Source organism: Podarcis gaigeae (genome assembly GCF_964106915.1).
Source record: "Podarcis gaigeae genome assembly, chromosome: 13".
Classification (NCBI taxonomy): Eukaryota; Metazoa; Chordata; class Lepidosauria; order Squamata; family Lacertidae; genus Podarcis; species Podarcis gaigeae.
The window spans coordinates 26,851,735-26,879,049 of NC_139689.1; the positions used below are offsets into that span (position 1 = coordinate 26,851,735).

The 27,315-nt window shown below is 40.0% G+C and overlaps 7 protein-coding genes across 9 annotated transcripts in view; 1 reads left to right on the forward strand and 6 right to left on the reverse strand.

The window, feature by feature from the left end:
- Positions 1–27,315, reverse strand: part of LOC310830553 (olfactory receptor 2AP1-like) — a gene marked incomplete at both ends in the record, with an annotated part of 456,446 nt that overhangs the window by 67,898 nt on the left and 361,233 nt on the right. The gene's annotated exons all lie outside the window — the stretch shown is intronic.
- LOC310830851 (olfactory receptor 10A7-like) lies at positions 15–959 on the forward strand (the record flags this gene model as incomplete). The annotated part of the gene is made up of 1 exon (XM_083710687.1): positions 15–959. The coding sequence occupies one exon, from the start codon at positions 15–17 to the stop codon at positions 957–959; it is 945 nt and encodes a 314-aa protein (XP_083566813.1).
- LOC310829651 (olfactory receptor 10A7-like) lies at positions 4,307–5,267 on the reverse strand (the record flags this gene model as incomplete). The annotated part of the gene is made up of 1 exon (XM_083708372.1): positions 4,307–5,267. The coding sequence occupies one exon, from the start codon at positions 5,265–5,267 to the stop codon at positions 4,332–4,334; it is 936 nt and encodes a 311-aa protein (XP_083564498.1). The 3' UTR covers positions 4,307–4,331.
- On the reverse strand, positions 10,705–11,646 carry LOC310829632 (olfactory receptor-like protein OLF3; the record flags this gene model as incomplete). The annotated part of the gene is made up of 1 exon (XM_083708343.1): positions 10,705–11,646. One exon carries the CDS (start codon positions 11,644–11,646, stop codon positions 10,705–10,707), a length of 942 nt encoding a protein of 313 aa, XP_083564469.1.
- LOC310829602 (olfactory receptor 6F1-like) lies at positions 14,366–17,458 on the reverse strand. Of its 2 annotated transcripts, none has more exons than XM_083708305.1 (2): positions 17,345–17,458; positions 14,366–15,393 (listed from the first exon to the last, which is right to left on the reverse strand). In XM_083708305.1, exon 2 carries the CDS (start codon positions 15,382–15,384, stop codon positions 14,398–14,400), a length of 987 nt encoding a protein of 328 aa, XP_083564431.1. In that variant the 5' UTR covers positions 15,385–15,393; positions 17,345–17,458; the 3' UTR covers positions 14,366–14,397. The 2 variants fall into 2 exon arrangements, with proteins under 2 accessions (XP_083564431.1, XP_083564430.1); XM_083708304.1 differs by lacking the exon at positions 17,345–17,458 and adding an exon at positions 16,939–17,108.
- LOC310829609 (olfactory receptor 6B1-like) lies at positions 19,455–21,005 on the reverse strand (the record flags this gene model as incomplete). Its single annotated transcript, XM_083708316.1, has 1 exon — positions 19,455–21,005. The coding sequence occupies one exon, from the start codon at positions 21,003–21,005 to the stop codon at positions 20,043–20,045; it is 963 nt and encodes a 320-aa protein (XP_083564442.1). The 3' UTR covers positions 19,455–20,042.
- On the reverse strand, positions 19,455–25,498 carry LOC310829598 (olfactory receptor 6F1-like). 2 transcript variants are annotated; one of them, XR_014557322.1, is made up of 2 exons: positions 22,990–25,498; positions 19,455–22,033 (listed from the first exon to the last, which is right to left on the reverse strand). XR_014557322.1 is itself a non-coding variant. In XM_083708300.1 (2 exons), the coding sequence occupies exon 2, from the start codon at positions 24,491–24,493 to the stop codon at positions 23,489–23,491; it is 1,005 nt and encodes a 334-aa protein (XP_083564426.1). In that variant the 5' UTR covers positions 24,494–24,502; positions 24,830–24,911; the 3' UTR covers positions 23,166–23,488. The 2 variants fall into 2 exon arrangements, 1 of the variants encoding a protein (XP_083564426.1); XM_083708300.1 differs by lacking the exon at positions 19,455–22,033 and having other exon boundaries at positions 23,166–24,502; positions 24,830–24,911.

Sequence of the window (27,315 nt, forward strand, 5' to 3'; positions counted from 1 at the left end):
GTCAAACAAGAGCAATGAATGTTACAAAAGAGAATGGATTTGTCCTCTTGGGTTTAATGAATCATCCTGACCTGCAGCTGTTTTTGTTCATTTTCTTTCTATTGATTTACATAATAATAGTGTTGGGGAACATGCTCATTTTCATCATGGTCATAGCAGATCCATCACTTCACACACCAATGTATTTCTTTCTAAAGGTCTTGTCTTTCCTGGACATTTGCTGCTCTTCAGTGACCCTCCCCCTAATGCTGGTTAATTTCCTATCAGAGAACAAGCGAATTTCCTACACTGGATGTGCCACACAAATGTTCTTCTTGATTTTCTTAGCGTCATCAGAATGCTTCCTCCTGGCTGTTATGGCCTATGACCGTTATGTGGCCATATGCAAACCACTGAGATACATGATCATCATGAACCAGAAAGTTTGCCTTTCACTGACTGTCCTCTCATGGTTCATGGGGAACTTGGTGTCTCTGCTTCAGACAGCTTGGGTTTTCACTCTGCCATTCTGTGGGTCAAACAAAATTAATTATTTTTTCTGTGATATCCCACCACTCCTCAAGCTTTCATGCATTGACACTTCTTTGTATGAAATGCAGCTCTTTACAGCTGCCGTCCTAGTTATTTTCACCCCCTTTTCCCTTATCATTGTGTCCTACTCTCTGATTATTTCCAACGTCCTGAAGATGACATCCTCGGAAGGGCGTCAGAAAGCTTTCTCCACTTGCTCTTCTCATGTCTTGGTGGTGACCCTGTACTATGGGAGTGGCAGCTTGATTTATCTAAGGCCCAAATCACTTAATACTCAGGATAGTGACAAATACTTGGCTTTAGTGTACACTGCCATCACACCCATGCTGAACCCTGTTATCTACGCCTTAAGGAATAAGGAGGTAAATGGTGCCATTAAGAGGATGGTGACCAAGACCAGGAACAGAGAATTATTTTTTCACAGATGATAATTCATTCATCATAATGTTTGGAAGCAATAAAAATAAATTAGTACACTTTTGATTGCCGGTACTATATAATTTTCACAGATTGAGCATGACCAGAATGTATAAAGTGGTCTAAAAGTCTAAAAGAAGCATAAAAGACAGTTCCCGCTCCTAGTAAACAGCATGCTGAAATTGGATTTTGTCATACAGACAGCTAGCTCAATTGTAACCCATTCAAAGAACAGGAGAAAAGAGAGTTTGGATTTGATATCCCGCTTTATCACTACCTGAAGGAGTCTCAAAGTGGCTAACATTCTCCTTTCCCTTCCTCCCCCACAACAAACACTCTGTGAGGTGAGGCTGAGAGACTTCAGAGAAGTATGACTAGCCCAAGGTCATCCAGCAGCTGCATGTGGAGGAGCGGAGACACGAACCATGTTCCCCAGATTACAAGTCTACCGCACTTAACCACTACACTACACTGGAGAGTATTGGATTTTGTTGTTGTTGTTCATGCATAACTTAGTCTTAGCCGTTCAAAGCACAGACCCAAACAGCAAATACTTAATTGAATCACAACTAGGTACAGAGTACATCATGGAAACCTGCTCCTTCTGTTCAGTTTTTCCTTACAAAAAGGGGGATATTTGGGAGGGGGTGGAGATACACAGAAACATGCACAAATTCCTTAAAATTGCAAAAAGATGTAATAAAAATAACCACAATACAATGAAAATAGCTTTAAGCATGGAGTTGTATCAGACTAATATAAATCATATTCAATGACTAGTAAGTATGCAGTATAAATTTAAAGCAATCCTGATTTACCCCAAAAAATCATTTGAGATGTAGTTTATTAAGAGTTTTGAGAGTTGTTAGGAGACTGCCTACTGCAGTAATGGCCAACCTTTTAGTGACTGAGTGCCCAAACTGCAACCCAAAACTCACTTATTTATTGCAAAGTGCCAACATGGCAATTTAACCAGTATATCCCATTTTTTTTTCTATTTTTCTCTTTTCTTCTTTGTGACTGCTGTTGTAATAAATAATCCTTCATAAAAGTTATTGCATTACATTCTTCATTAAATTATCTTTCCATTGATATATAATTTTATGGTATAACTCAGTGCTTTTTTTTTCCTTCTAAAAAAAGTCTCATTTTGATTCAAGAAAATCAGCATCAGGGAAAAATAAATACAGTTCAAATTAGGAAGAATAAATACAGTGAATTTCTTCTCCCATTAAATTTACAAAATGTTTAGGGGTATGCGTCCCCGTGCGTCCCCACAGAAAAAAAAGCACTGGTATTACTCCCAGTCAAAGTGGTGTTATGAGCCATCATACCACGGAAATACGTTTTTTCCAGAAGGTTCCACAATTTTGGACACTAGTGTACACTGGAGGGCTGTACTAAAAGCCACCCTCTCCCAGTTCTTAATATGATATAATAATGATTGTCTGTGTGTGCACATACAAATAAATAGAAATAAAAAAATAAACCCAGCCAGGTGGGCAGGGTATAAATAATAATAATAATAATAATAATAATAATAATAATAATAATAATAATAAGTTGTTGTTATTTGCTATTTCTTCAGCTGTCATTTGACCACAGCCTCCACGGAATGAATTTCTCTGTTGGCTTCTGCAGGAAAGCCCAGTGAACATGTAAACCCAACAGCCCCTTCTTAGGTTGCCATCTTTATATGCTTACTGACCTGGGAGTTAAGCCTTGCTGAACACCAGGTGGCTTACTCCCGAGTAGGAAAAACAGACTGTCGGGAGGCCCTGGCGAATCAAAAGTCAACGCCTGCTCAGCCCCTCGCTCGCTCGCCAGGCCCAGGTACTGCAGGCTTTGGACGGCACGTGCGAGCCCTCCTCTCCTCCTCCTCCACCGGCACGGAAGTTACTGTTAGAATTCCTGCTCCATGATTGCAGTCAGTGAGGTCTGCATGGGATTAATGTCTTTCACATGATGACTGTGTATGTTTTGACTCCACAGAGTGGGAACTGATTTAGACAGGATGTTTGTGTTACTGTGTTCCGTGAAGTGGGACTGTGCTGTCTGATGCTAGAGAGAGCCATGTTGCAGCGCTCTGCGTGTGTTTATAAGTAAATAAAGTAGATTAGCCCAAATACTGAGTTGCTAAGGTCTGTCACACAAAGTGCACAAACTTTGCAGATCTCTAAGTGTGCTGGTGTCGGTTGGCAGTACTTTATGGACTATCAGTGCTGGATCCCTGCCAGGCTAACACACCCTGCTCAGCTGCCATACTTCTGCCAGTCACCTTGGAGATGGGAACCATGCCAAGGCAGGGCATTCCCTGCTTGCTAGAAGACACTGGCAGGTCATGAATCAGTGGCACAGTGGGGGGGGGGGTGCTGTGACTCCAGGCACATTTTTTCAGGGGGTGTGACCAGGTGCCCCTTCAACAGGCTCCCTTAGAGCCTGGCACTTGTGCCAACTCCAGAGGGCCCAAGGGGCCTGGGCACCCCCAAAATGTTGTTCTGGGTGCCTGGCACCCTCCCATCACTGCCATCCTTCACTGCCATAGCGACATGCTGCTCACTGCTGCCCAGTCTTCATTCCCTCACTGCCAGCTGCCGCCTTACCTCTTGCGCTCTGCCACTGTGGCCCCAGACCAGTGGTATATTACCCTGGTATATACCACCATGGTATGTTTAAAAAAAAGAAAGCAGCATTAAAGAGAGAAAGAAACAGAAGCCTAGCAGAGAGCTTATATTTGATGGTGCACTAGGTAAAGAGTCATCTGGAAGAGCATTGTTAGCTGTCCTCTGTGTTTTTTAAGCTAAAGAGTTATGACAAGTATGGCAATTTAAATACAAGTATGCTCCTTTAGAAAATATATCATTTAACAAACCACAAAACATAGCTTATGCAATCTGCATGCATTTCTGCAGTGCAAAAGGACTTTTTCCACACCATTACACAGAGTAACATGTTTATTCATTTACATAATTAGATCATTATTACTTTCGTTATATAAAAAATAGACTAGCTGTAGTGAAAATGTAGGTTACAGGTAACTTCACCCTGGTAGGGTTGCCATATTTTGAAGAGCAAAAAGGAAGACACATTTGCTGACTTCTACTTTTAACTATGGATCGCTATGACGATTCTACCCATGGAAAAGAGGACATGTCCTGGGGGAAAAGGACATATGGTAGCCCTTTGTGACAGTTATGTCAAAAACAGTTTCTATGGTGCTATACAGTATAAGCTGCAACTGACTGCTTCCAAAACTGTTTCTGTCTGTTGTCTAAAGGAACTGCCTGGATATTTCTTTTTTCTAACAACCAGGACTATATCAATATCTGTTCCTCAACTGACATTAGGAAATCTCCATGTTGTCCATAATACATCTTTGTAGTCTATGAGAAGATTTTCTTCCCAAGAATTCTCTTCATGGCTTCCTTCACTTCATGGTTCCTCAGAGTGTAGATAATGGGGTTTAGCATAGGTGTGAGGACTGCATAAAGTAGAGACAGCACTTTTTTGACTTCTGGGGAATAGTTGGAGTTGGGTCTCAGATAGACAATGCTCCCACTTCCATAGAACAATGTCACCACAATGAGATGAGATGAGCAAGTGGAGAAGGCTTTGTGTCTGCCCTCTGCTGAAGATATTCTGAGGATGGTGGTAATGATGCGTGTGTAGGAGATCAGGATGAGTACAAAAGGAAACATGAGGAACAAGAGCGTAGAGGCAATGGCTTGCATTTCAAATAAGTAAGTATCAGCACAAACTAACTTCAGTACTGGTGGCGCATCACAGAAAAAGTGATTGACCTCTTTGGGTCCACAAAAAGGGAGACTAAAGATCCAAGCTGCCTGCAGTAGTGATACGGGAATGCCAATGACCCACACCCCACCCACCAACTTGTGGCAGAAATTCTTGTTCATGACAGTGGCATAGTGCAAGGGGTTACAGATAGCAACATAGCGATCATAGGACATGGCAGCTAAAATGAAACACTCAGCACATCCAAAATAGAAGAAGCCAGAGATTTGAATGGCACAGCCGACGTAAGAAATACTTTTATGCTTCAGCAGAAGGTTGACTAGCATTTTAGGGATTGTGTCTAAAGTGAAGCAGATCTCAATGAAGGACAAGTTCCTCAGGAAGAAGTACATTGGTGATTGAAGAGCTGGGTCTATCATGACAATCACAATGATGAGGACATTCCCAGTCACTGTCACAATGTACATCATCAAGACTAGGGGAAACAAAAACAGCTCTATTTTTGGCATGGTTGAAAAACCAACGAGGATAAATTCCATCACACTTGTTTGGTTTTTCCACTTCATTTCTTCAAGATTATTGGACTGGATTATATACTGTAGGTAAATCAACAAACAAAGTGTTTAATAGCTATTTAATACATTTTGCACTGACTCTATTAAATTGATTTACAGTGCAACACCAACCCCATGATCTGTTTTGCTGGGGTGGATTAGGATAATGTGGAGGTGGCCAGATAATCACTTTAAAAAAAAGAAGATAAATACCTTTAAGTTGATTTATATTTTAGGCAAATATTTCAAAAAAACAAATCAATTTCCATTAATCCTTAAATGTATTTACTTTTGTACAATAAAATGTCTTAACTGAAAAGTTATATACCCTCTTCTAAAAAGACAGTTTGCAAAGTACATGTGCCAAGTCATGGTTATATTTTATGTGGTTGCAGCCAAGTGGTGATACTGCACATCTATCTGCCTCTCCATTAGCCTGGATCTAGCAGCGCTCATTTCATTTGGGTGCTGCAGAGTGAGAGATGAGGCACAGAGGCTTCCATCATCATCTTCTCTAGGACCAACTAAAATATTGCTTAATTTAATAGTTTAACTTTTTGCAAATGAGGATAGTGTTCCTATATCTTTCATAGCCATGCAAAATTGTTGCTAGATTAAAATAAGGTCTAGTTGCTATTAGAGGCTCAGTATTGCTGTCTTATTTTGCATCTGGTCATCCTAACTACTCTTTCAGTGTTAATATTCATCAGCACACCTAATCACAAATCAGCTACTGTACATTGCTATGAGATCATTTGCAGATGAGGAACAGGCAGACATTCAGATGTGACTTCAACTGCCCTCAGCATAAGGAAGCATGGCCATTGGTCAAGGCCGATATGTGTCAAAGTACAATACGTGGTGAGCCATAGGTTCCCCATCCCTGCGATAACTCTATTAACATTACAATTAGATCCATGTTTACTCAGAGATAAGACCAATTGTGCTGAAGGGGACTTACACACTGTGCATCCAGTGGAAACGGGGCTGCTACTCATTTGTAAGTGAAGACAATACAGTCCCAAGTGAGAGGAAAAGAGAGAGCCAACCCCATTCTACTAAAATCTGAAAATATGCAATAAGAAAATCTAAATTATTTGTCCACTTGTACTTCTCCTTTCATACCATTTGAGCCAACTCCTAGGGGCTGTGGGGGCTTCTGCCCCCACAAAAAAATATTTGAGACAGCCAGGCCCCTACAAAGCTGATAGGCATTCCCATTCAAATGGTGTGTATGTGCACTGTGTCATGTGATCAAGTATGTGGAGCAGGGCTTACCTGGGCCCCCACAATATCTTCTTCAAGTTGGCACCCCTGTTTCATACTTAATTCAGCACCTGATAATACAGTAAGGGTGTATGATACCCTTCACAATCAAGAAAATCTCACCTACCTCTTAAATGTGAAAGAAACTTCTGTGTTAGCAAAGCAGGCACTGCTTGGTCACCTCAGTCACTGTGATTGTCTGGGGCATAATTTCCAAGCCATTCTTCACTTGAGAATATAAAGACAACACTATTAAAAAGTCCTTGCAGGCCTTGATTTACATTATCTTTAGAGTTATAACTCTTGTTCATACTTTTGAATTTCCATAGTTCTGTTAAACTACTAGTGAATAGGATAATTAATTCCTTACTTGCATATAAGCTTCGGAAATTATTTCTTGTGGTAGCTATACTTTGCGTTTCTGAGCAGTAATTAAGGATGGAGGCTGCCCTCACCTTGATTTTTAATTAGAAACGTGCTATATATTTTTAAAGAAGCAGAATGCTGTATCACCTTAGTCCCCAAAGGCAAATGTCTCATTTGGGGATACATTTGTTTCCTAGTAGAATAAACAGAACTAGGACGGGTTTCTACTAGTTCCAAATCTATATTACCTCATTTCTTCATTCACACTATTAGAGATCAGAAAAGTGATGCCTCTTGGGGGAAGGGGCAGAATTTGAAACAATGTGTTTGATGATGCAAGCACCTTTGAACAAATTGTTTTGAGCAATATTGAAGTGGTCACAATTTGAGGCTGACACTTTTGGACTGTCAATAATAATAATTTCTCATGGGGGAGAAAAATAACAAAATTTGCATAAAATTTGCATATGGTTATTAATACGTATAGATGCAAATTTATGCATTGTCACTAAAATGTAAATAGAAACATGACATCTCATCATATTGGGGAGGACACTAGGTCACGTGTGCGCCTGCTCAGTCTGCTATCTAGGTGGTTCTGATTGGCAACTTCAAGCTCTCTCTTGTTATGGTTCATCATAATTTTTATACTTGACAGTTCAAATCCAGAACTGCCCTCTTGACAGATACAGTGTGTGGTGGGGAGGGTATGCAACCAAACGGGTATATGTCCACCCTGAACCCACCTCTGATGCTATCATCTAGAGCACAGTGGAATTTGTTGTGTCTGGGGGTAAATGATTAGCAACATACTGGAATACCGCAGAGTCCATGTGTACTCTAGTCATAGTTTTGTTGTCATTCAGAACATTTCCAAACATAAACGGTTTCACTTTAAGTTACTGAAACAGTCATTGATAACTGTTGGTGAATGTTCAAAAGTAAACAATGCTACTTTCAGGTTCTAAGCCTTTTTCAAGGAAGGAGGCCATGAGCCCCAATTAGAACTGGCAAAAACAAGATCAGATATGTATGCAGCACGGGTTGAGAAAATGACACAGGCTGTGGTGCAGGAGAAAAAGAAACAGCCTCCCATCACAGGGGGCTGAAGACAATCGATGGATTATAATTGGGGAATATTTCACACACAAAACTGCATTTGCTTGCATGGATTATTGTTACATATGAATTAATGTGAAAGTGAGAGTGAATCTTTGATCTTTGCGAGCTTCCTCTAGGGCCTGGGGCAGGAGCAAGCTTGAATTCTAGAGGAACCAAATAATTACTGATTGTGAAATATACCATATGGCACTGCTTTTCTATGGAAGACTCATATTTGGAACATCAGCTTGTTGCGTGGCAAGACCCTCAAGCCAACCCCCCATTAGCATAAAGAAATTCACACAGACACAGAATTTTTGTTTAAGGTCATTGGGCAATTTTTTTGCCACAGCTTTATTGATTACAGGAAATGAGAGCGGTATTGGCTTAGCCATTGGCAAAAGACAATATCTGACTCCTGCCCCCTTTTCAGGAAGTCTGTAAGGGTAAACCACCCAAAGGGAGACTGTTTCGGGGGAACCCACCTGAATTTCCCTGGTGTTCCCAGAGGCCTGGCAAGGCCCTAGCCCCTCAAGTGGACTTCAAACAAGATCTAGGCCCTGGATTCCTTTAACGGAATACCCTTGAACAATGGAAGGACAGGAGATGGCCGACCTCCCCTCCTCCCCTCAACAAGAAGCCAATGCCTAACCACCAAACCTTACAAAGTTGTGACGATTGCCAAGAGGCAGGCAACAACCAAGTGGCCCATGCCAATTTTCCAAATGGAAAAATTCCTACCCAGTCCCTGACCCAAGACGGGCAACCAACTGCTGTCCAAAGCAAGGCCAAAGGACACTTAAATTAAAGGGAGGGTGGGCAGGTGTTCAGCAGTGCGAAGCAGGTGCTTGGCACACATTGCACTGCTGCTTTTATACATTTCCCCATGATGACCATTCAAATTGATTGGCCAATAGCCCTGGGTGATCATGGTGCCACCCTGGTGTAATGGTGATGGCTCCACCGACACCAGGGTGGGTGGACCAGGTTGAGGGCCTGCTTGCAACCAGGGCCATCTATTAAGATGATCACACTTTAAAGATCTGAAAATTGCTGTGCCATAAATCTTATTAAACGAAGGAGAGCTGGAAGAGAGTCCAGAGCCCTTGAAGATAAGATTGTGGAATGATAGGGGGGCACTGGGGGGGGGTGCTGCACTGAATATTAATCAACGGATATTTTGTGAATAAAATGCCTCTTACATATTAATAGACATATGGGTTTGTTAAACACCATAGAAAGCCATACACCAGTGATTGTGAGGATAGGACAATGGGTTAAGATCAGAATTATGAAACTGGGGAAAACAAGAGAGAAGGAAGCAGGAACAAGTGAAAGAAACTTTCTCCCAACAGCCAGAACATGGGAAGACCTCTAAAAAATTAATTTGGAATGTATAATTGCCTTTATTGTTTGTATTATGATGTGGCAAGATATGATTTGTTATTAATTGGAATGTTATTAATTGAAGATTAATAAAAATTATTTTATATAAAATTAGTCACTCTCTCCTTGGTAACTCTGCTAACTTTAGATCTGGCTAGGAAATTATGGGTGATTTGGATCTGTAACATAATTCTCAGCACTTCACTAATCTACAGTTTGCACAATATTTCAGGAAAATCAAGATCAAGGCAGTGTGTTTATTTACTCACTCACCCATAGTGCAATCCAACAATCTTCCCCTTAATATTGATGGTTACTGAGTACTTAGGATACTTTGTTGTCCCCTGTCAGCAGAGTGACATTGTTCTGATTGAACTACAAGTCCCATCCACTCCCACCAGCAATGCGTCTGTGGGAAATGGCAACACATGGATAGTTAGAAAGACAGAGTCAGAGTTGACAGTTGAAAGTTGCAGTGATTTGAACCCAATATAAAGCAGCAAGTTGAGAGAAGACAGAGGCAAGAGCAATGCCTGATTTCTGTTTGAATCCAAGGCTGTGGCTATGGGAGAAACAACACCCTTTTGGAGTGGCGATGCTGTGAATCCATCTGTCATAGGCTCAGAACGTATATACAATGGTACCTCAGGTTAAGTACTTATTCCCCATGTTCCGGAGGTCCGTTTTTAACCTGTAACTGTTCTTAACCTGAAGCACCACTTTAGCTAATGGGGCCTCCTGCTGCCGCCGCGCCACCGGAGTAAGATTTCTGTTCTCATCCTGAAACAAAGTTCTTAACCTGAAGCACCATTTCTGGGTTAGCAGAGTTTCTAACCTGAAGCGTATGTAACCTGAAGCATATGTAACCCGAGGTACCACTTTATATGTAAATAAACCATATATCATAAAAACACCACATTCTCCACTGTGCCTCATTCCTGAAGGAAACATGAACCCTGGGTGTGTCCCTAGAATCCCTGAAATCTTGCACCATACATTGCTTATATCAAGTCCGATTTTGGGTGAAAGATTTCTGCCTGTATTGCAAGGGGTTGGACTACATGAGCCTCATGCTTCCTTCCAGCTATACAATTCTATGATTCTATTATATCAACATCATGCTTTCCAATGGGTTCAGATGTTAACATTCAATTGCCAGTCATTGTGTGGACTCATTAAGAGCCGTGCATGTATATGTAAATCAGTCCCCAACCTCCCAAAGGCAAGAGCAGATAGAGCTTATATTTGACTTTGAACTTGCATCAGTTAAATATCTGATTACCACTGTACATATTTTAATGCTGCTATATAAATTTTTACAAATGGTTCTTTAGCTTTCCGTGGGAACGTTTTTCCTTACTGCTTTAGCCAAGGCTCCTTTGACTTCCTTGTTCCTTAAACTATAGATGATAGGATTAAGCATTGGAGTGACCACGGCATATACGAAAGCCAACATCTTGTCTTGGTTGGGTGAAGTGTTTGTTCTGGGGTTCATATAAGCAAATGCAGCTGTTCCATAGCAGAAGGTGACAACAGTCAGGTGAGAGGAACATGTGGAGAAGGCTCTTTGCCGACCTTCTGAAGAGTGGATGTGTAGGATAGCACGGATTATATACACGTAAGATAGCATTATCAAGATGCAGGGGATGAGTAGCACAATGACCCCTGCCACCATAAGCATGATCTCATTGATAAAGGTCTCAGAGCAAGCTAGCTTGATAACACCCAGGACTTCACAAGCAAAGTGGTTGATGATGTTGAAAGTGCAGAAGTGAAGGCGCATGGTGAACCCAGTTTGCACTAAAGCATTGAGGAAGCCACCAATCCAGGAAGCTAGTGCCAACTGAATACACACTGTCCTGTTCATGATGACTTTATAATGCAAGGGATAGCAAACAGCCACATATCTGTCATAAGCCATGGCTGCCAACAGGATAAACTCAATGCTGCCAAAGGTCAAAGAGATACAGAGCTGGGCCATGCATCTGTTGAAGGAGATGGTCTTTGGACTAGTCAGGAAATGAACCAGCAGTTGAGGCACCACACTTGTTGTGTAGCAGATGTCCAGGAAAGAGAGATTGGTCAGGAAGAAGTACATTGGTGTGCTGAGCCGTGGGTCGATACGGATGGCCACAATGATGAGTGTGTTACCTGTCAGGGTGATGAAGTACATGGAGAGAACCACTGCAAAGAGGCACAAATTGGCGCCTCGATCGCTGGAGAATCCTACAAATATGAACTCTTTGATACTGGTCTGGTTGCGTTGTTCCATTATGCAGACAATGTATCTCTGCTGAAGGGAAAAAAATCAGAGGAAGTGGGAAGCATGACTTACACTTTGTGGTTTGAGGTGTCACAGTCCCTTTGCTCCTCATCTAAAAATTAATGATGGACACAGACATAACATTTTAGGAGCACTCTGGGTAAATGGACAGCATTGTCACTGTGATGAAATGCTTGCAACAGTACCAGGAGAGTGTAGGAATGGGGGAGAAATTCATTTTGGTTCAATTCAGTTCACATCTTAATGAAAACAGAGTTGAACTCATCTAATTTACGGTTCCCAAGACAACTTGTAAAAAGAAACACAGCTATCCTTCAAACCCTGAATTTTGTAATGTAGTCCTACATTCTACTTTTTAAAAAACAATGTATATGTCAGGGAAAACCATGCATAATTTAAAACAAATAACACAAAAGACCATAACAGAGAAAATGCATCTGAAATGTTTAAATTAGACAAAATGCCAATTTTAGGAGAAATTAGTACAAAAATGCTATTTTGGGGGGAAACTTCCCACCCCCACCCCCCAAAAAAGAAATGAAAACTATTATGGAAATGTGGTGAGTTTAATTTCATTTTGAGAAAATTAGACATTCAGATTGATAGATTTGGTCATATCTGATGAAGAGTTAATAATTGCAGGAGGGACCATTTGCTTTTCATATGCTGCTAAATGGACAGCCCAGCAAGTTTCTCCAGTCTTATTGCCCACGATTAGAGTGTTTACAAACATGCAAATTTAGATCAATACCCAAAATACAAATGAAATAGCTGTAAACAACACAGTAAGGAATCTTTAAAAACTAACAAACATCTATTTAATAATTAGTGTTATATGACAAGGGGGAAGTCTGTATGATGCCTGAGTCCCTTCCCATTTACTGGGTCCTGTGCTAAGTAAGGGTTAAAAGATGATGGGAGATTCCATTACTAACTGGGCAATGGTAAGGTAATGGCCATAGCTTGCCATTTAACCACCTTCATCAGCAACTCTTTCTCTAGACAATGATTGTGAATCACCATCTTTTACATTTTTGTATGTGCTGTAAGCCACCCAGAGTGGCTGGGGAAACCCTGCCAGATGGACAGGGTATAAATATTATTATTATTATTATTATTATTATTATTATTATTATTATTATTATAACATCACAGTCTTTGCTGTTCCTCATTCCCCTTGTACCCTTGGAGTCTCTCACCTAGCAGAGCCTGGGCTTGGGTGTAACAATAGAATGGACAAGGATGAGGAAAGGTGGATGTAAATATCAAAGGATCATTTCAGTAAAAACAAACACACACATGAAATGAACTGTAGTCCACAAAGGTTTATAACATAGGTAACTGGCTCAACCAATAATGGATACATTCATGAAAACTAAACCAATACCAACAGATGATTCAGCCAAGCTACATGAAGTGGGGGGCGGGAAGGGGGAAGCATTACTGTGTCTGACCATTTTAGGAATAATGTTCTTTACTTGCTGATGCAGTCAGCCACCTCAGGTTACCTCCTTCTGACTTGGCAAAAAGAACTTTATTCTTGAAATTGCTCCTGTGAGGAACTACTAAGCATATAGGTGCATATAAACCTAGATGCGGAACAGGAACTATGAATGAATGAATCTTTATTTGCGCCAGCCATTGACTATAGCAATAAAACAACAATACAATATACAAAAAATAGAAATAAAAAGTCAATTATATAAAATACATTCTAGAGTTTTGAATCAATAGCCGAATAGTGAATCTTATTCTGATTGCCCATCTAAAAACCTTGCATCCTTTGCTGTCACCTGCTCATCTTGATCTGAGAAAGGACACTGTGGCAGTGGTTGGGCGACCTGGAATGGACAATAAATGAGGGGTGAGAAACTACTAAGCATATAGGTACACATAAACCTAGATGTGGAACAGGAACTATTGTTATTATTATTTTAAAAAAACAAAACATAAGAATAAAGTTTCACTGGATAACCCCCATCTCTATCCCCACTCCTTACCTCATCTGGTGTGTATTGCTCCAGCAAATGGAAGTCTTGTAAGAAACATGGATTTTCCAAGAAGACACTGTAGACAATCATTGAGTTCAGGTTCAGCCTACAGTTCCAAATCCCCATTGGGCAATTAATCAAGACAACACTTTTTAAAGTTTTAAGGTTAGAGCTTTCATCATCCAAAGCCTTTGAAAATAATTTGAGGCTGTACCAGTCCATCAGTTCATAGGATCACTTGCAATATACAATGTAACCAGGTGATCCTCAACTAAGTAATGCTCAAAGTAAACCCATTGACATCAATGGACTCAACAATACTATTTTGGTTCAATTCAAAATAAAGAAAGAAATGAAGCTTAGAAAAGGAAGGGCTTGGGGGTGGGGAGAAAGAGAGGCAGATCAGAGTGGGTAGGACTTTTTCAATTATCCAGTCTCCCTCTTGAAAGGTCGTGCAAGCACCCGAAGCAGTGATAGTTTTGTTTCAGATAATAATATTTATTTATTTATTTCATAAAATTTATAGGCTGCTTGATTGTAAAAAACAAACCCTCAAAATATTTTACAAAAGGAAAAAAAAGAGAAATTACAGCTATACTTTAAAACATACAGAAGTTACAATACTGAAATAGATTTAAATTATATAACAAATATATAATGCGCCACAGTACATGTGACAAAAGAAAGGATTTAGAAAATCAAGAGAAAAACACACACATCAGAATCCTCCAGCAGGATCCTCAAGTTTTCATCCTAATTTAAAAACATTATTTTGGATTTTCTGTGGCATTAAGCTACGAGTCAGTCTGCCAACAGACCTCCTAAAAGACTCTTTCACTTCTCTGTTCCTGAGACTGTATATCAGTGGATTGACCAGAGGGGTCAGAATGGTGTAAAAAGCAGAGAAGACTTTGTTTAGCTTTCTCATATTTTCAGTATTGGGCAGCACGTAGACTATGATTAGGGTGCCATAATAAATTGTAACCACGGCAAGGTGAGATGAGCATGTGGAGAAGGCCTTTTTCCTTCCAGTAGCAGATGGGATTCTCAGGATAGTGGTGATGATGAACATATATGATGTCAAAGTCAATAGAAAAGGAGGAAGGATGTAAATGACTGAAAATATGAAACCCATCAATTCAAATTTTTGTGCCTCAGTGCAAGCAATTCTTGCTACTGGGGTAAAGTCACAAAAGAAATGTTCAATTTCCTTGGGGCCGCAGAACGTCAACCGTGTCATTGGGTACATCATTATTGACATTGCTAGAAACCCATTAATCCAAGACCCAGCTGCCATGTGAAGGCAGAGCCTGTTGTTCATTAGGATTGCATAATGCAGGGGCTTACATATTGCTATGTATCTGTCATAAGACATCATAGCTAGGAGACTGCATTCAGTAACGATCAGAGAACTAAAGAAATAGAATTGTGTGATGCAGCCAGGGATGGAAATAGCTCTGTCTGCAGTCAGGGAACTGACAAGAACCTTGGGCAAGATGGTTGAACTGTAGAAGGTCTCCAAGCAAGACAGGTTAGCAAGGAAAAAGTACATGGGAGTGTGAAGGTTGTGGTTTGTCACAACTAATCCAACAATGAGGATGTTTCCAGTCATTGTAAGGATGTATATAGTTAGAAACAAGATGAAGAGGACAATCTGTAGGTCTTGAAAATCTCCAAATCCCTGGAGAATCAATTCTGTGATGATGGTTTGATTTCTGCCTTCTGCCATTGCCATCCTTCGTATCTAGGGGGAAATGTAATAAAATTCACTGAATTATTAATCATTATTTACTGCTGCATACGGTACAATGACTATTAAGTATGGCTCTGCTAAGGATTATGTGGGTGATTCTCTTTTACCAGATCTTTCCATATCTTATGTGTATTTTTTGAGACACAATGATCTGAAGGTTTAGTGTTACACATTTCACAACAGCATTACTCTTGTCAAAAGTCAGTGTATGCTTTTGTAATGGATACATATGTGCTCATTATCAAAGTGCAAGTTAACTTCCATTAATGGTGTTTCTCCTATATGGAGCAATGCGAAAACAAGTGTATGAGAATAACTTGCATTTCTACATCCCACATCATTCCATGATTATTGAGTAGGAACATTGTTTGTTGTCAGTGTTAATAAATGCAAAGAACAAGTAGTTTTATATTCCAGTTTGAATGAATCAATAAAAACGTTGCTACAAAAATAGAAGAGTGGGAAGGGCATGGAAAGGAAGATATCTGTACAACTGCATGTCCAGTCTCTTCAGCTTAAGACCACAATCCTACATGCATTTACCTAAGAGTAAGCCTTATTGAACTCAATAGATCTTACTTCTTAGTAGGTGTTTAGAGGATTGCATTGTAGTTCGTGTAGTTCTGGTGAAGTTCAGAAATTTAATTCAAGGAGTAAAACTAATCTTAGTTGTTTTTCTTTCTAGCAGCCAATGACAGCTTTCCTTAATTGAATATGTGGTGAGTGTATTAGTTTATAGTCTCACCATTATTTGATCTCCCACATCTCATCTTTCTTTAGTTGTGCCCTTGTGACAGATATCAGGTGGCCCAGATAAATGAGTAAATACAAGGTAGGCAATAAAAAGAGAACCAACATATCTAAAGAGAGCCAGAGGCAACCCATAGAACTATAATATCATAGAGTTGGGAATCACCCCAAGGATCATCTTGCATTGATCACCCTGCAATGCAAAAATCACAGCTAGGGAATCCATGACTGATGTCCATTCAACTAATGACCCTCTGGGATCCTCAGGTGAAAAGCTTCGGGTCTCTGTTTTTGGATGATGTCCAGTTGCATACTAATAAATTCAGTTTGGGCAATTAAAGTTGATTGGGAGTTATTGTGCAAGAAACCGACACCACTAAAAGATCAGATAAAGAAAGTGAAAGGAAAACATGTGGGATAACACTTGATCAATCAGCTTACTCCCCTGCAAACAAAAAGCAGATTCTCTGGAAACCAGACATGTGGCCTTGGAGCCTTACAAGATCCTGCAGTGAAAACCGGTGGTGATGTAATGGTCAGAGTGTCAGGCTAGGACCTGGGAGGCCAGGGTTCAAATCCCTCATTGAGCCACAAGCATGTTCTGATACTTGTCAGCTTGTCATGCAATTGTACAGAAAATAGCCCCCATTAGCCCCAGGAATTTGGAGGCTAGTCACACTGCTGGCTTCCCACCTTCTAGGGGAAGGCTATCACTCAGATACAGAGGTCTTGGCCTCTTTTCCTCATTGGTTTTGTTTTCCCTCCCCCATGAGCAGTGTTTCTTACCTGGATAGTCCTTTATCTCATTCTGTTGAGTGATATGCTTGAAGTGTAGAATATGGAGCATAGATTGACCTTCTGCTCTGCTTCATGCTCCCTGTATTTATTAATCTCTCTTTCTGGTTCTGATATTTGCATCTTTGAGTTCTGCATAGATTTCATCTGTACATATGAGCCCTTACAGCAAGGAGACATTGTGTTCTGAGGACCAACCCCCATACAACTTCCACTTTTTTTCATGTATCCATCTAATTTAATGTCCCTTGGAGATAAGTGTCTCCTATGTCTCCTTTAAAGGAAGAACTAAGTCTCCTGGGGTCACATTCAAATTCATTTTTTACCTTCACAGAATGCAATGTTTGTGATTAGGTACATCCACAGAGCTAAGAAAAAAAAAGAGTCATTCCATTACCTGGAGGGGTCACTTCCTGGTTTGCATGGAGAAGCTATTTTCAACGGATCCCGATGACAAAAGCACACAGCTGTATTGAGGCAGCAGCGAGTGTCGAATTTTTGCACCTCTAACAATTTTGGGATATGACTACTACACAGCTGCAAACAAGTAGCTCGATGTTGACATCACATGATGTGGCTAGTCCTGGGAAAGGATATTCCAGGCAGTTCACAGGATTTACAGAGCTTTGTTCTGTGTGTAATATGAGACCTTCCTGTTGCGTATGCAAAGGAAGTCTGAGTCACTTGCTCGGAGAGAAGTCAGAGTGAACGGACATGTTTTTTGCACAGCTGAACAGTCAGAAATAAACTGTAGAGATGTAAATAGACTTTCTGACTATCTTCTTTCTCTTGCTGGTATGCAAGGAGGGAAGGGGGTGTGCATTTTCCACGCAGGGAAATGTCTCCTATCAAGGTCTTCCTGGACTGCCGGGATGTCGACAGCCAGAGTAGATCACCGGTAAACAAGCCCTGGGAGCCTGGGAGATGGGGCCAGCCTCTCCTGAGGGGGCAAGTTTTCCAACAAGGACAACCTTCCCTATGGTCCCCCTCACCCTATGCTGCTGCTGGATGGTGCCATTCAGCCTGGCAGAAAAACTGGGGATAATGTTGCCCAACAAGGCTATGTTGTGCGTGTCAGGTACATACACCCAGGATGCCTACAGCATAGAGGGAGGGGCCTTAACAAACCTAGCTTTATGAACACAGAGAGCAGCCCTGGTGACGAGAGGGATAGAATCCCCTATTTCTTAGAATTCACTGGCCCAGATGTATTTTATTTGGTTACAGTGGTACCTTGGTTTTAGAACGTAATCCATTCCGGAAGACTATTTGAGTTCTGAAATGTTCAAAAACCAAAAAACTCAACAGCCAACAGCTAGGCCTCAGAATCTTGCACTCAGTGGAAGCCACATGACATGTCTGACTACTCAGGTGTGTTTGAAAACCAAAGCATATACTTCAGGGTTTACGGAGTTCATAAACTGAAATTTTCATCAACAGAGATGTTCAAAAACCAAGGGACAACTGTATTTTGGTTTAATTAGTTTGTTTCAGGGCCTATGGTTTGTTATATTTTAATAAGTATAACATGTTTACACAAAATATTGTGTGTCTCAAAATTTCCTTCTGGTGTGATGGCAATTACCTATATCCCACCTTTCAAGATGCAAATTCTACTGAGGCAGTAAAGGTAAGGTAAAGGGACCCCTGACCATTAGGTCCAGTTGTGACCAACTCTGGCGTTGCGGTGCTCATCTCGCTTTATTGGCCAAGGGATCTGGTGTACAGCTTCCGGGTTATGTGGCCAGCATGACTAAGCCGCTTCTGGCGAACTAGAGCAGCACACGGAAATGCTGTTTACCTTCCCACTGGAGTGGTACCTATTTATCTACTTGCACTTTGACGTGCTTTCGAACTGCTAGGTTGGCAGGAGCAGGGACTGAGCAGGGAGCTCACCCCATGGCGGGGATTCGAACCGCCGACCTTCTGATCGGCAAGTCCTACGCTCTGTGGTTTAACTCACAGCGCCACCCATGTCCCTTTCTCAAATTATTCTGCCTAGGGAAAAGCTTGCAAATGAATATTGCTTTCAGTAAAATAAATATTACTATGAAAATTTGGGGGTGGTGATAGTCTCAAATAATAAATTCTATGTTTCCTGATGCAAAGGAAATATCTCCAATATTCACACTTGACTTCATGTGGCTAGAAATTGGAGGTTTCCAAGTTGTGAAGGGCATCAGAGTGGTCACAATGTGAAACTGATACAATACAAACAAGCAACAGCAAGCATGCAACTGTTGCATTGCTGAGTACTACCAACAACAACAACAAACCAGTGCTGGCTATTTTCTGAGAAAGAGGAATCAATCAGCAGGATGGGGAGGTAATTTTCACCCCTCCATCCTCCCCTCTGCATGGTCCCTTTGCAGCAGATTTAGAGGGGGTGAAGTGTGCAGTGAAAGGAACAGTAAATCTCTGAAAAATCTCCTCCCTCCCCATTCTGTTTTTAAAAACGCTTTCTTTCAGTAGAAAGGTGCAATTGGACACAATAGGGTTGATCTGGAATTATCATTAATTTATTGTTTAGACCATTTATATACCACTTTATATAATAATATATATCCAAGTTCTATAAAGCAAACATAAACAACAAAAATATTTTCAAAACACAAAATAAAATCAATAACACAAATTACTAATAAACACAAACAAATATCAATTCGTTCTCCTGTGGCACACTGCCCCACTCGACACCCCACTTCCAGCTTTCACCTAGAGCCGCAAAACCTCACAGAACACCTCCAAGATTTCACAACAAAGAAGAGTCTTGGAACCAGCTGACATCACATTAAACACTCGTAAGCACTGGGATTGCTTTTATTGGCAGGCAAAAAGGTTCAGGGGCTTCAGGTGGTCCTTAGCTGTGTCCCTTTCAGCACTCAATAAACTACAGTGTACACACCTAGCTCCAAGCTACAGCAGGTAGAATTCAGCAGATCATGAATGGTGATAATGAATGACACAAGAAGAATAGTATAATTTCCTCTGTCCCATCACTATATGTATGACAAGAGAAAGAAAGAGATTTAGACAGTATATAAAGGCTTCAGTATCCATAAGATGAAGTCACCAATTTCTCCCCTAATCCAAAATTAGTGCCTTTGATTCCCTATGATCTTATACAGCTTTCCAATAGATTTCTTAAGAGACTCTTTCACTTCCTTGTTCCTGAGACTGTATATCAGGGGATTGGCCAAAGGTGTTAGGATGGTGTAAAAAACAGAGAAGACTTTGTTTAGCTTTCTCATATTTTCCGTCTTGGGAAACACATAAACTAAGATTAGGGTCCCATAATAAATTGTAACTACAACAAGGTGAGATGAGCAAGTGGAGAAGGCTTTTTGCCTTCCAGTGGCAGATGGGATTCTCAGGATGGTGGTGATGATAAATGTGTATGAGGTCACAGTCAATGAGAAGGGTGGCAAGGTGAAAATGGTTGAGAATATGAAGCTCATCAGTTCTAATGTTTGAGTTTCACTGCAAGCGATACTTGTTATGGGGGTAAAGTCACAGAAGAAATGTTCTATTTGATTGGGACCACAAAATGTCAACCTTGTGATCAGATACGTCATTACTGACATTGATAAAAACCCAGCAATCCAACAGCCAGCTGCCATGAGAACACATCGTTTCTCAGTCATATGGGTTCCATAATGCAGAGGTTTACATATTGCTACATACCTGTCATAAGACATAATAGCTAGGAGACCGCATTCAGTAGCAATCAGAGAAGTAAAGAAATAGAATTGTGTGATGCAGCCAGGGATGGAAATGGCTCTGTCTGCTGTCAGGGAACTGACAAGGACCTTGGGCAAGATGGTTGAACTGTAGAAGGTCTCCAAGCAAGACAGGTTAGCAAGGAAAAAGTACATGGGAGTGTGGAGGTTGTGGTTTGTCACAACTAATCCAACAATGAGGATGTTTCCAGTCATTGTAAGGATGTATATAATTAGAAACAAGATGAAGAGGACAATCTGTAGGTCTTGAAAATCCCCAAATCCCTGGAGAATCAATTCTGTGATGATGGTTTGATTTCTCCATTCTGCCATTGTCATCGTTTGTATCTAGCAGCAGTGGTTCTTTTTTCCCTTCATTTAATATCAGTGACTTATATTGTCATGTATTGTATGTGCACTTCCTTTCTTCAGTCATGCATTTGTTGTGCATTATCTTTTTTCTCACCTTCATGACAATTATTTCTTAGTTTACATATATCTTATTCTGTTGAGTGATAAACTTAAAATGCAGAATATGGAGAACCTTTTCTTCATCATCATGCTTCCTGTATCTGATAATCTAGCTGTCTTATTCTGATACTTTGCTTTTGCTTTCCTGTAAAGTATTGTACTGCTCCTCTCCTGCCTTCATTGCATAAATGGTAGAAGTTTGTCTTCTGCATCCATTTCATTTATACAGATGAAATCTCATGGTAAGAAGACATTATATTCTGAGGACCAATGTCATCTACACCTTCTACTTGTTTTTGTGTATGCAATTTCTAAAGTAATTTCCCCTGGTGGTGTGTGTCTCTTATGTCTCATTTAAATGAGTAACTAAATCACCTGGGGTCATATTCAAAAGTAAAGTTGATGATTAGATCATTAAAATTTGACAAAATAGTCCCAGTCTGCTAGGAAATTCTGGCACATTTACCCCCCAATATCCCTTCATTAACAAAGAGTTGGGTTTGCTCGTTAAGCATGCTGGTCTTTAGAAAAGGGATCAGAAGACTAAGATGCAAACTGGAAAAGTTTGCTTGTTGCTCAGTGTAACAAAGTGAAAAGGGTTAATGAAATCAGGTGTGTGGTAATTAGTACAGTGGACTATCTAAACTTGTCAGGCAAGTTTATTTATATCTATACTAAAAAAGATTCAAACATAATAGTGCTTGGACATGTGTGATGACATATGCTCACACCTTTTCAGTGGCTTGCCATGTCAAGTAGATGACATTCAGAAAGGCGTGTGTAGAGGGGGACATCTGTCCAAGCTGCTGTTCAGAAAGGAAGTTGATATTCTGGGATACTGAAAAGAAGATCTTGTTAGTTCCCTGTTTCCTAATATGGACAAAGATATGACACTACTGCATTTTGTACTTGATTTCTGAATCTGAGGTCTCAAGTAAATGTGATACAAGATAACCACAATTTGATCTCACAACATTCCTCTTTCTTTAAAGAAGGTACAGGAGAAGGTGCTGAACTGAATCAGGACCATACTGCATCAGAAAACAAGCTTAAAACTCCCTTAGTTTCTTTTCCTCAAATAGCCCTGCCCCTGTGCTATCTACTCTGCTGGTAAAATCATGTCAGTTTTCCCATGTTTTTCCCCAGTATGGAAAACAGATGGGTCTCTCTGTATGGTAAAGAACATGAAAATCCTCCAGGTGAAAGGGTTTATTTCCAATTTAACTGCTGATCCAATTAGCCCGATGTCCCAGAGAAAGATTTAGACAATAGATGTTTCTCTGGGACATCAGGCTAATTGGATCAGCAGTTAAATTGGAAATAAACCCTTTAAAAACTTCACTATCTTCCACCAGTAAGCATTAATTTCTACTCTAAACTTAAATAGTTCTTTAGATTCTGGGGCATTATGCCCTCAGTGAGCTTGTCAATAGATTTCCATCAATCATGGATGTTTTCATCACATCTCACTGTTACTTATGCTTCAAAATGAACATGATAAGTTGGATCCTCCTAACAGAGGGGGCCATGTTGTGCTCGGTACTGAAACTCTTCCCTAACCGGCTTGTGGGCAGGGCTTGCCCGCTCCAAGCCAGTGGTGCCACAGTTATGCCAATGGCTTTTAGCCAATCAGAAGCGTGGCAAGGTTAGGGGTTGGGGGGTATTTATTTGGCAGCACGACGTAGGGACCTCCTTTTGCTTCGCGCTGCCAAACACCCACCCACCCACCTGTTAATTAGGTTGTGTTTGACCTTGCTTTGGACTTCGTTTGGTCGCCTGTTTTGGAATGTGGGCTGGGTAGGATTTTTTTCCAATGTGGCAGATTGGCTGTGGCCACTTGGTTTTTGCCTACCTCTTAGCAATCGTCACAACTTTGTAAGGTTAGGCGGTTAGGCATTTGTTCAGGGGAATGTGGGGAGGGGAGGTGCAGCCATCACCTGCCCCTCCAATGAGTAGAGTATTCTGTTAAAGGAATCCGGGGGTCTGGATCTTGTCTGAAGCCCGGAGAGGGGGTAGGGCCATGCCAGGACCGCTGGGAACCCCAGGGGTGAGCACCAGTCTATATACATTGATGGAGCTCCCCCTGCTGGTTGTTTACCCTTTGGAGGCTTCCTGCAGGGTGGCGCAGGAGCCAGATATAGTTTGATACCAATGCCTAAACCAATACCAGTCACATTTGTGTATTTTAATAAAGTTGTGGCCAAAATTTGCCCATCCACATTTAAACTAAATTCTGTCTCCACTGTGTCTTTATTTCCATGGGGGATGGGTTTTGGGGCTCAAAGCACAATTAAGCTGAGAATATTGCAATACTGGGTAATTGGAGTCAACTTGAAGTGAGGGAAATGAATCTAGGGTGATTTAGGATTCCATCCCAAACTAAAAACAGTTCCTTGAATTTCCTTTGACCATATGCCATTAGCCAGTTTGCCAACAGATTTCCTAAGGCACACTTTAACTTCCCTATTCCTGAGACTGTATATCAGTGGATTGACCAGAGGAGTAAGAATGGTGTAAAAAACAGAGAAGACTTTGTTTAGCTTTCTCATATTTTCATTATTGGGCAGCACATAGACTATGATTAAGGTGCCATAATAAATTGTCACTACAAAAAGGTGAGATGAGCATGTAGAGAAGGCCTTTTTCCTTCCAGTAGCAGATGGGATTCTCAGGATAGTGGTTACGATAAATGTGTATGAGGTCAGAGTCAATAAAAATGTAGGCACGGTGAAAATGGTTGAGAATATGAAACCCATTAGTTCAAATTTCTGAGATTCACTGCAAGCAATTTTTGCCACAGGGGTAAAGTCACAGAAGAAATGTTCTATTTCATTGGGACCACAAAATGTCAACCTTGTCATCAGATACATCATTACTGTCATTGCCAAAAAACCTGTAATCCAACAGCCAGCTGCCATGAGAACACATCGCTTAGCTGTCATATGAGTTCCATAATGCAGAGGTTTACATATTGCTACATACCTGTCATAAGACATCATAGCTAGGAGACCACATTCAGTAACTACCAGAGCAGTAAAGAAATAGAATTGTGCAATGCAGCCAGGGATGGAAATGACTCTCTCTGCAGTCAGGGAACTGACAAGGACCTTGGGCAAGATGGTTGAACTGTAGAAGGTCTCCAAGCATGAGAGGTTTGCCAAAAAAAAGTACATGGGAGTGTGGAGGCTGTGGTTTGTCACAACTAATCCAACAATGAGGATGTTTCCAGTCATTGTAAGGATATAGATGGCTAGAAACAAGATGAAGATGACAATCCGTAGATCTTGAAGATCCCCAAATCCCCGAAGAATTAATTCTGTGATGATGGTTTTATTTCCCTCTTCTCTTTTTTCCATATTGTATGTCTGAAGAAGGGAGAAAAGACCCTAATACAAATTAGTGAATTATTAGATATCAAGACATTAAGCACCACACGTAGCACTGGTGTCATTTTATTTTATTTTTTATGGAAGAGATTTCCATGTTACCTTTCCTAATAAAAACATCTTCCCAAAGTGACATAAAATGCATTTTTTGAAACCAAGAGAGAAAGAAAAAAAATCACTATTATAATCTAAATAAGATAAAAGTGATATAGTCATTTAATATTAACCCAATCAAATATATAATTCCCAGTCACTGAAAAACATACAGTACCAACAATTATCCCTAGTTAAACACAGATGAAATACCTTCAGGGCCTATCTAAAAGAGGAGGGAGGGAGAAAGAGAATTGTATCATCAGGGAGTTCCATGCCTACCAAGAAGGCTTTGTCCCCCCACAGATTCAAATGTTAGCTGGCATTTACAGTTCTAGGACAGCACTTACCCAGAGCTCTCCAGGACAATCATTTTCTACTGCTGAACATTGTTGCATGGAGGAGGGGGATCCAGAGAATATGTAATTTTAATGTTGCATCAAACATTAACAACATGCCCCTGTATTTCTTTGAAATTTTGTCATGATTAGTTTCATTTGTAAACTTAATGTATTCCTGTCAAGAATCATTTCTCACTGGTTTAGCAATATCTTGTTTTGTTGAATGGCCAGGGAGAATATGTAGTATCAATTGTTTTTTTTGAAATAAATAACAAGATGAAAGATTAAAAAATATATATTAAAAAATGATGTAAAAAGAATGAAGTGTTTTTGCTTTAATACAGTCTTTAAAAGAATCTTTCAAAAAAAGTTTTTTTGAAAAATAATTCCAGTAGCACCTTAAAAACCAACTAAGTATAAGATTTATAGGTATGAGCTTTCGTGTGTATACACACTTCTTCAGATACTCTGAAGCAGAGGTTGCTACAACCTTGTAACTGTTGATGACAGTTAATGATGGCAGTTGGTTTCACAGGGAAGGGCAAGGGATTTTAAGGTGCTACATGAATTATTTAAAAAAATTTGGGAAAGATTCTTTTAAAGACTGTCTTAAAAGACTTTATTCTCTTAAGGGAGTTCTTTTTGGATCATCTTTTAATATTTTTTTAAAAAAAATTCATCTTGTTATCTGTTATGACTACAACAGACCAACATGGCTGCCTACCTGAATCTGTTTTTTTTTTTAGAGTTGTTTTTCTTTATGCATGATGTATTGAATCTTCTTCCTGTATCTCTCTGTGTGATTTTTCTTTCAAATAAAGCAATGTACTATGCCTTTTTAATTTTCAGCGCATGCATGACAGAAGTTCTATATCCATTTCCTTCGTATATGATATACATCTCAGCAATGAGGCATTTATTTATGAACGTTAATCCCTCCCCCCAATATTTCATCTTGTTTTTGCTTAAGAAAACATATCCTAGAACTGAACGTCTCTGGTGGTTAATTATGTGTCTTCTGAACAAGGTTCCAGAAAACCAAAGTATTGTATACTAATGGGAATCCTAACTATGCAATAATAATAATGTAATCATGTTTACATTTATTCACTTTAAAACCCTAATCATGAAGCACAATCTTATGCTTGTTAATTCAGATGTAATTATGCACACAGGCCCTGCTTTCCAAACACAATGTGTTCCCAGGAAATTGTTTGTTAGGCACAAGCTGATTACTTCCATTATTTCCGGTATAGGAACCAGGGGTGCCAACTTATGGGAGAGCAAAGATGTCAATTTTTTAAAATAAGAAAGATAGTTTGCAATATTTCTTTACCATTGACCATTGACAAATGAAGTGTTGGTTACTAGTTGCACTGTTTGTATAAGACACTATTTGTGCATGTGAAGAACCATGAACTCTGTCTAGCGTTTGTTAGAGGAAAGGAAAATATGGCATAAATAAACAGATTAGTTGCACCAATAAAGGTTGATTAGTGTGATCATGTGAGATCTGGGAGTTGAGTTTCAAAAGTAAAAACAACATTAGAATGAAAATGTGGCCATTGCAATAAAATATAATAAAGAAACATAAATGAAAGCAGAACTAGAAATTTTGACTGTTTTAAACACTGTTAATGATATGTCACTGTGATAATTCATAGTCACTGTTTTTCTTATTCTTGCTTACTTTAATCACAAGCAATAGATTGGGTGAATGCTAAATGTTCAAGTAAAAAAAAAAAACCTAAAATGAAATACAACACATCTTTCATTTCAAATACAGCTTCCTCATAAATATCTTTTTCAGTGCACCCTTAATATCTTTGTTTCTCAAGGTATAGATCAAAGGATTAAGCATGGGTGTGACAATGCTGTAAATGACAGAAATGATTCTGTCTTTGTCTAAAGAGTAGGTGGAAATTGGACGGACGTAGGTGAAGATGGAACTCCCATAATATAAGAGAACAATGGTCAGGTGTGAGGCACAGGTGGAAAAGGCTTTGAGCCTTCCTTCAGTGGAGCGTATCTTCAAGATGAGATCAGAAATCGTGCTCCCATGGCGCAGCAGCAGCAGGAGGCCCCATTAGCTAAAGTGCTTCAGGTTAAGAACAGTTTCAGGTTAAGAACGGACCTCCGGAATGAATTAAGTACGTAATCCGAGGTACCACTGTATAAGGTTCAGTTCTCCACTTTTCCAGATCAGTTTGCCAATACTTTAATTTTTAAAAATCCTCATGAAAATTAATCAGCATATCTGTGTGAATTTATCTGAATGTAAACAAATCTGTTAGCAATTTTGTCTAATACACACATTTTGGCAAAGCAATTTTCCATAATATATCATATTATTTGAAT

What these genes read in the sequence shown, in the direction of transcription:
- LOC310829602 (XM_083708305.1), bottom strand. Translation starts at nt 15,384, where the DNA reads ATGGCAATGGCAGAAGGCAGAAATCAAACCATCATCACAGAATTGATT.
- LOC310829598 (XM_083708300.1), bottom strand. Translation starts at nt 24,493, where the DNA reads ATGGAAAAAAGAGAAGAGGGAAATAAAACCATCATCACAGAATTAATT.